This window comes from Penaeus chinensis, chromosome 31 (genome assembly GCF_019202785.1).
Source record: "Penaeus chinensis breed Huanghai No. 1 chromosome 31, ASM1920278v2, whole genome shotgun sequence".
Classification (NCBI taxonomy): domain Eukaryota; kingdom Metazoa; phylum Arthropoda; class Malacostraca; order Decapoda; family Penaeidae; genus Penaeus; species Penaeus chinensis.
In genome coordinates, this window is record NC_061849.1 from 19898039 (window position 1) to 19907712 (window position 9674).

General features: G+C 37.6%; 1 protein-coding gene across 1 annotated transcript in view; it reads right to left on the reverse strand.

Moving 5' to 3' along the window:
- LOC125042080 (protein SpAN-like) overlaps window positions 1-3755 on the reverse strand; it is a 4300-nt gene extending 545 nt beyond the window's left edge. The window contains exons 1-6 of the mRNA XM_047637545.1: window positions 3701-3755; window positions 2314-2451; window positions 1397-1465; window positions 604-803; window positions 297-491; window positions 1-148 (exon numbers count right to left, since the gene is read on the reverse strand). The exon at window positions 1-148 is cut by the window's left edge and continues 114 nt beyond it. Of these exons, the coding sequence (XP_047493501.1) occupies window positions 1-148; window positions 297-491; window positions 604-803; window positions 1397-1465; window positions 2314-2451; window positions 3701-3755 (805 nt within the window). The remainder of the gene's footprint in view (window positions 149-296; window positions 492-603; window positions 804-1396; window positions 1466-2313; window positions 2452-3700) is intronic.
- Between the last annotated feature and the right edge of the window lie 5919 nt (window positions 3756-9674).

The following is a 9674-nucleotide window of genomic DNA, read 5'->3' on the forward strand; positions in this document are numbered from 1 at the left end:
AACACTGGCTCAGCAACTTGTCTGTACACTGGTACATAGTGTTTGCCAATAATTTGTCCATGTGAGATATCTGAGAGCGCTGTCCAAGAACCCCTTGGTATAAGGGGTCTAATGTTGCTATTGTTATTCCGCCATTATTCGTGAAAGCCTTTAAGAAAATTAGAACATTTGGAATAAATTATAAACTGGAAGAACATACTTTAATATGGCATTAAACATATCGACTGCAAACAAAAAAATAAATGATAGTCATATATTTTCTTCCATAACACCCGATAAGCCGAGAGAACTTGTACCCGCTCATGGTGAAACATGATAGAACAGTAGTCGAACGGGATGCTGTAGTTATTATCAGAATGAATGGGGAAGTTGTCCATCACAGGTTCCAGAACGTTGTTATCATTAATCCGGACATAATAATTACGATCTGAGCGAGTCTCCTCTGGCCAAAATCCGACTGCGTAGCCAAGCAAGTGCAGCAACTCGCCATGCTGTCGGTATGTGAGACTTTGTGAATTTATGGCCATCAGATAGTGATGTAGGGTAAAGTATATGAAGTAATTTCCAATACAGGCGCTTTTGTCAGCCATCTTAATATCTTACCTGGCCCTCGCATTCCTCAGAAATATAAAAATCTTGACCAGTTGTGGATACCATGCCAATGAAGGAACTGCAGTCCTCAGAATGTCTCTGTATCTTCAAGTGTGGGCCACTGTACCCTGTAGACACTTCCATGAAGTTGATGCAAGTTGCCTGATTCCATTCCAAGATGGCCATCCAAACCTTGTATCGGTTGACATATGCTGAAATAAGAATTAGAGATATTATAATGCCATACACACGAGTATCTTCATTCAATATATTTGTATGATGGACCATGGAAATTCAGTCTAAGACCATTCTTTACAAACAAAATATTTGTTTTCAGTTCGCAGGGAATATCTTAGGTGTACAGTTCAGAAAGAGTAATCTGAACACATGTGATGCAAAAATAAAACTAGCTGGAATTTTCATTTTTGGGATAGTTGCCCTTGCTTCAGCAACAGTACTGCACTGTACAATGAAAGTATACCCACTGATTGATAGATGAGACTGAGAAAGGGGTTATAAAGGCTCCATTAGCCTTGATACCTTAGTTATCCCGGAATTTATGACTTGTGGAATTAGCACACACTGAATGTCACCTCGTAACGAATTTAACACAGGGTTGGTAAGGCTAGATTGAAAACAGAACGTCACTTGTATTTCTATTGCATTGTATTATCACCTCGTAACGAATTTAACACAGGGTTGGTAAGGCTAGATTGAAAACAGAACGTCACTTGTATTTCTATTGCATTGTATTATCAATTTCAATCAGCTGCGAAAATCCTTCTTGGGGAAATTCGTGAACTACATGCTTTGATGTGGCTTGTCAAATGATAAGTTGCTGAAGCTGACCCCGAAATTACACTCTGGTTAGAATCTACCAATGTACAGGGGCGTCACTTCATATTATGAGTTGGGGGGGTGACGGGTAAATTTGCCCTGAAAAAATAATTTTTGCCCTGCAAATCACGAAAATGAAAATGCTCACTAGCTCTTTATAAGTAGCCTGTTATAAATGTTATAAATCAAGTATGTTATAAATCAAGTATCATCAACAATTAGTATCATATAGTTCTTTATATATCTTGAATACTTATCGGCTATTGAGTTAGATTCCGTAGGAGAAAATTTGCCCTGCAGAACTAGATTTTGCCCTGCAAAAAGAGGCTTAAGTGACGCCCCTGCCAATATATATGGCGTTAGTAATAACTAATGAACGACTCTACATAGAAGTTGAATACGAAGTTGATGCTTTATTGTTTTTAGCTGATTAAGGCTTAGTTCATTCACGATAAATGATGGTGTTTTACAATCTACTGGAATGAAGACAGTAAGGATAAGTCCGATATGCGAAGCAGAGCCTCGCCCGGGCTATGCCCATGAGGGGAGCCCGGCCTGTGCCGACTAATGCCGACTCGCTAACGTGTGTCAGCTGGTGCTGACTCGGCTGAGCTTAGTCCTTACCCGCCGTGGTGCCCAGCCACAGCAGTAACCTCCAGGCGACAATTGCAACTTCTCGCGCCTGGGCGGGGCGCGAACCGCCGACCCCTCGGATGAGAGGCCGACACGTTACCACTGTACTAGCCCGGAGGCTGTGAAGACAGTAAAACAGCATTTTTAGTGCCTTATTTTGATGAGAAATCTCCACTCAAAGTTATAAATTGGTTATGCAAATTCCCGACAAACCTTTGAATAATACCAAACGAAGCCAAGAGATCAACAAACCATCATAGAAGGCAAAGGGAATGAGAGGGAACCCGCCATCATCGCCCCAGTACGCGGTGAGGTTTGAAGACGCTTTTCTCCCATGCAGTATCGCTTGCTGCGCGGGAGTCAGCATGAAGTCATGGTCGTCATGAAACACTTCGGGCGGATATAGCTGTTGAGTAGAGCGGGTTATATATATATATATATATATATATATATATATATATATACACATATATATATATATATGAACTTATCTTTATATATATATATATATATACAATGTAAATATATATATGTAAATATATATATATATATATATATGTAAATATCTATATGTAAATATATATATATATATATATATATGTAAATATCTATATGTAAATATATATATATGTAAATATCTATATGTAAATATATATATATATATATATATATATTAATGTTGGTAATCCATATAAATAGCCACACTGAAAAAAAATCAAGAATTATACTATATTTACGTGGTAAAAACATTATGTGATCTTTTAAACTTATAAGGATTAGGATAAATTGTAATTTTTGAAGGCAATTGATTCTAAATCCTATAAATATCAGTTAAAAGCATCTAGAAAACTGAGATGTAGACGATCGATGTACATCAAATATCACTGAATTTATGGTCACAGAACTTTTAGTAACTCTTAGAGGTAGAGAAAAATCAAGTAAAATGTGACTTATCGGTTATAATCTTGTATAAGACTGAAAGAACCCCAGTGTCCAAATCTAAGTCTTCATAAATCTTGGACTAGCGAATGATGCCTAACTTAAATGAAACTGCCCGGGCCATATGCCTCATTTGCAATCCAAATGTAAGCTTTGAATCAAAGGTTACACCTATACATACATACATATATATACATATATACATACATATATGTATCTATATATTCACATACATGTATATATCTATATACACAAACACATTTTATGCACACACACACACACACACACACACACACACACACACACACACACACACACACACACACACACACACACACACACACACATATTTAAATACACGAAATCTGAACGGCTTCCAGACCAAGAATACGACTCCGAACGTCTTGTATTCAAACTTTAGTATCATATCATATTATATTTTCTATGTACTCCAACAACGACACCTTCGTCTAACTTTCCACCGAGCGTTTTAAGCTTCTTGTCGAAAAGCTGGTATTTTTCCTGCTCGTCGGTCCTTTCCTCTCTGTGAGATGGTGCTCACTGTTGATTGATAGTTTGTGCTGCTAATTTTGAAATTTTGCAGCCTACCAAGTCAGCTGAGGGTGAGCATGGAGACTCTGGCGAGGCAGCGGTGCCGTCCTTCGAGAGAGTTATTAGTATATGGATGGCCTTGCTTTACTCTCTCGTACACGTTTCAATGGATATGAGGCAACTGCGTACTTGGTCGTGCACATGGGCACGCTGGTATGGTCTGGCAATCTTTTCCGGGCGACGGCCATGGAAGAAAATCTTGAGGCAAATATGATGAGTCATCGAGATCAGGAGGCAGTGGAAGCCCTAGTGTGTATTACTCCATGGCACTAAATGACAAACATCGATAAGCGTTGGCATATAAACCGCATAAAGAGAACACACGGCAAGCAAGGTCTATATAAGTAATAAGACTTTGATAGCCTGATCGGCTAGAACAGTAGTTCTTATCCTTTCGCGCCCCATAGGGTGGTGTCAGAATTTATCTAATTTTATTTACTATTCTCTTAACGAGAGTATGGTCATATATTTTTTTTTTTATAGATACTACGAAGCCGTGGAAGGAAGGACAAATTCATAGAGAAGACGCAATAGTAAAATGTTAAGAACCATTAGACTAGAAGGAACGCCAGAAAATTCTGAAAGTCAGAGGACTGATTCTACTCCAAGAACCGTTTATGTGTGTATATATATATGTATACACACACACACACACACACACACACACACACACACACACACACACACACACGCATATCTATCTAGCTCTCACATCTAGCTGGCTGTTTTCGGCCAGGTTACCTTAAAAGTAATTTGCCAGCAAACATTTTTCACTATTTTCAGTGTTTGTATACATTAGTATCTTGAATCTCTCTAGCAGTAATCTAACCATTCTCTTTGACGGTAATCCAATTCAGGTGGATGACAGGACTAGCAAAATTAGTTGCATTGTCAATATTTGATCCAATATATCTTATAGATTGTCATGGGATACATACAGGCCTCGTTAATTATTGTGTATCTAAGCAACAACGAGCCCTATTAACTATTTGCGAGTTTGTTCAGGTTTTAACCTATCCTTAACACAGACATTACGTAATGCCAGTTATAGGCAAGATTTTTATTTGTTTTAAACACCATTAATTTGTAAAATGGGTCTACTTTCGTACTTTCGTACAGCACTTGTAGAGCACAATGCCATTGCATATTTAAACGTATTTAAAGATTTTTTTGGAAATCACATGGAGAGAAAGCACTACCATTACCTCTTCACTACTTATTGATTTAGCATTTCAAGATGGATTATATCGGTATTATCAATGAAACGTGACTTTATCTGGCATTATATACTTTGTCAATGTGCCAGAAATGGACAGCAGAGTTACATAAAAAACTAAATTTATATATATATATATATATATATATATATATATATATATATAACCTGTTGGGAATTTCAAAATGGAATACACAGTAAGACTGCACCTCGTCTTACGTCGCAGAAAAAAATGTTACCAACTGTGGAGGTTGCCTGCCCACGCTAGCCCAGTTTACAAAACAAACTATATTGTATATATTAGTAGTGAGTTCTAGATATGGGAAATTTAGTATCAAATGAAATTCAAACTTCTTGCGAACAAAACAGAGGTAATCGTGCACCAACTGATTGTCAAACTTGCACTATATGTAAATAGGAGGGTCCGAAACTGTACGCACTGTGGCATCGGTTGCAAGCACTGCAGGTTGATCTCTGGTGCACGCTTTTTAGAACATCATAAAAATGACGATCCGGTAAGGTTAAAGATGTCATTGCGCCACCAAAATCAAGACTGGAAGATATGCAGCAGATAGTTGTTTTTTTATTTCCAATACAAATATAGTTGAACAAATTTATGTTTTAGAATTGACCTTAATCTCATGGTGGGAACTCCATGGACGAAGACAGAACTCCTTCATTGACTAGAAGTCAATACAAGATGTCCTATAATGGGTGCCTGCAAGAATCTGCCAGTATCAATGCATTCCTTTAGACACTTGAGATCCTATGTACACTCTGGAGGGGGGAGGGGGGGTCTGTGGAAAAGAGTATTTCTTTTATACTTCTGAAAATGATTTGAAAAAATGGATGACCCCTCACTGCCCTCGCAATAGAGTGGTTGGTGTGATGCCTTATAAAGCTTAAGCATCCAGTAATTCCTTCTTTCTTGTAAGACATAGGCCTGCTGACAAACACTTCATAGGGTATGCCATGATAAATAGAAAACATTAATACCAGGTTCTTTGGAATAATACATTACTGGGAACTAGAAAACCACCAACAAATCAATGAAATTAATAATGAAAGCAAAATTGGTGATAAGTCACTAGAAGATCTGCTCATGCGAACAGGATGAGCAACGGTCACACTAATCTTGTCTGACAGGCGATCTCCGGACAGCCACGCCAAGTGCCTGTCAACTACGGGGAGAGATTAGTCCCAGAATTAAACCAAAGTGTCTACATTAACCCCCTGGATGAACTGCGGATATAGTCGTGGATTCTATGAACACCATTGCATATCAATTAAATAAATTAAGAAAGAGGACCTAAACCCCAGTTTGGAGGAAACAAATACTATAACTGAAATTGAGCAAAATATTAATTGTCGATCGGCCTTCCCAGCCGTAGGATTATATCCCGTGCAAAGCAAAGTCTCTTGTTGATTTCATCTATTATTGCTATTTTTTACTTTCTTTTATCATGATATTTATGGATAGTATTACATTATTGTTCTCAGGCTCTCACTTTGTCCACCAGGGCGAAGTGAACTCGGTGTCCTCAGCGTGTCGGAGTGGGTTTGTATTCTTTGATCAAATGAACGTTTGTCTGGATAATCTTTAGAATTTTATCTGCAATATATATTACTTATTTCTATAGTACAATGATACTTAACGTGATATAATAATTACCATTAAGACAATCAATAATAAGCTTAATAGTAATCATACTACAGTTTCTGTTTTGGCATCATCTTTCCCTCTAGTTGGCGCGAAAGACACACAAGGCCCTCCAGCAAATCCCTCCCTCACCCGGATATGCTTACCTCAGAACTGACTTTCATAATGTTTGCCAATGGAGATAGATTTAATGTAACATGCGTCTGAGATTTCATAGCACCTCAATCATAATGATATAAATAAATTTCCAGTATGCAATGAAATCAGGAAAAGCTTTCCTGAATGCTCAGAAAAAAAAAAAAAAACAGACACTACAGTTCCTAGTAATTACAGGATGTAGTATTCAGAATTTTCCCAAACAATATCAACTAAATAAACTTGTCTTCCTTAATGTATATTGGAACCACTTACCGGGTAAGAATAGCGACCACCTCGCGAGTACTGACCCACGCTTTCCTGGGAGCTGCAACCAACCTGTATTTCAGAAAAGAGAATTATGAACGAACTTATGTATGCCCACAAATAGACACGCGCACAATGGGAGGCAGGCGAAAATTGGGTAGAAACATGAATAGAAACCTAGATGAAAAGTGTCTTAGATTTCATCAGCCTGTCAATTCATTATACTGTAACATCTTAGTATCCAGAAAAAATGCACACGGTCATTAGAGCAAAAAGAGCTGGTTTTTAACCCTCTCTCTCTCTCTCACACACACACACACACACACACACACATACACACACACACACACACACACACACACACACACACAAACGAACACACACACACACACACACACACACAAACGAACACACACCCGCTCGCTGACTCTCGGGTCACATTCGAGAGCCGTGTTGTGGCTTACCCTGGCATGACCAGCAACAACCATAAGGGGAATGAGCCATCGGAGAGACATGGTGGGTTTCAGATGGAAGTGTCCGCGGCAGTGACTGACGAGTGAACGCCCGTAGTTAGCCTTATATCATATCATTTTTATTGCTCACTGACGTAGGTGTGGCTCATTTTAATTAATGATGACCAGTCATTAACATTTCTATTTTATATATATATATACATATATGCATGCATTAAGGCATACATACATGCGGACACATAAACACACACACACACACACACACACACACACACACACACACACATATATATATATATATATATATATATATATATATGTAAATGGAAACTCACTTTTTTCTCTCTAATGTCCCTGTTCTTAGGGTCAAAAGTGTATAAGTAAACTTATTTGAACTTCTATAGTTCAAAATCGGTAATAATGGTCAAATGCTATTCTTTAAACTCGCTCTCCTCTGTCCTATACAGACGCGACTCTCACTTCGGGCGTCCGCGACGCCCCCCTGAGCATCACCGGTCAAGTGAGGTCAGCATTTTATAGCGACAGTAAACACTCTCCTTGGCTCTGGGGCCTGCTGCGTTCGGAACTCCTTTGGACAAGATGGACAAAATGTTTTAACCGTTCGGAACCCCTACTCTCGCATGGAAAGCATATTTCTGTTCGCTCTCTTTTCTCAACCAAACCGAAACATAGGATGGGTAACATAATTCTGATCTGTCCGACCAAATAGGTCAGCAATATTCTAGTCCATTGAGTCAACTGCTCTCTGAAGGCAATGAAATGACTTGTTAACCCTCCCCAAATTAATGACGGAATAATTTAACTGATAACCTGTTAACCCTATACATTTAGTTACCTTAGATTTAATTATTTGGTCCACCATCTTGTGGATCACACGAAAATTGGCCTGAACTGAAATAAAAATTTGGGCTAACGCATTACTCTCCCTTCGGCCTTGTATCTCTAACCCCTTATGCACCATTAATGAACAGGCTCCCGACAGATGTAAATACCCAGTCCCTTGGAGAACTATTGCTTTCTTACCTCAATTGAGGCACCTCAGCAATGCTTCCGTAATTGTTTAATTCGAATACTTGTTGAACTGTCTATCACTCTTGCCTTGCACACCTTTAGGAAAGTTTTACTCTCCATTGGTAACCGTTCCAACATACATACATATGACTCACTCACACTCTTAGGCTGCAATGCTGATATAGGACACATATCATAATCATAATCCAACTTTTCGTTCATCTGAACCTCCCACCTTACTCTATCACTTCTGTAAAACTCCTCAATTTATAGGTCCCTCAAGTGAAAATCAAGCCTGTATCCTGAGTGGTTACATTCAGAGTATCCATCATACCTGAAAGTACACTTGCCTGTTTCTTGCCTATGTGGTGTTTGGTACCAATAGTTTCTTTACCCAATCCTTTTACTTCAGCTTCACAGCGATCATCCATTACTCCAAAAAGAGAGCGTAACAAATGATCCATACCATCAAGTGGACTTCAGGCTGTTCTCAATTTGGTGGTGCACAGCTTATTTTGATGTACTCCTTTTGATGTACACTTGAACCCATTAACTACCGAAGAAACTTTATCTTCCTTTGTTTCTGGCACCTAGGATGTTTTTTTTTTTTTTTTTTTTTTTTTTTTTTTTTTTTTTTTTACCATAATGACTCCCTTAACACACATATGTGCATGCATGCGTGTGTGTGTATAAATATGTGTATATATACATGTTTATATGTATGTATATTATATATATGTATATATATGAATATATGTTTATATGCATTATTTATATATTTATGTATATATATGTGAATATATATCTGTATCTATCTATCTATATATATGTATATGTACACACACACACACACACACATACACACACATACACACACATACACACACACACACACACACACACACACACACACACATATATATATATATATATATATATATATATATATATATATGAACCGTATTCATGTTGACAAATGTAGAAAAGGTATGAATGAGAATGAATATCTTCACAATACAGGAGATGTATTTGACCGGTTTCGAGTATATGTATTTTTGACGAAGATATAATCGAAACCGGTCAAATACATCGTTTGTATTGTGAAGATATTCTTTGTCATTCATACCTTTATATATTTATTCATATATAAATATATACATGTGCACATAAGTACATAAACATACACATAGATATATATGTTTGTGTGTATGTGTATATATATATATAAATATATGCACATATATGTGTGTATGTGTGTTTGTGTGTATGTGTATGTGTG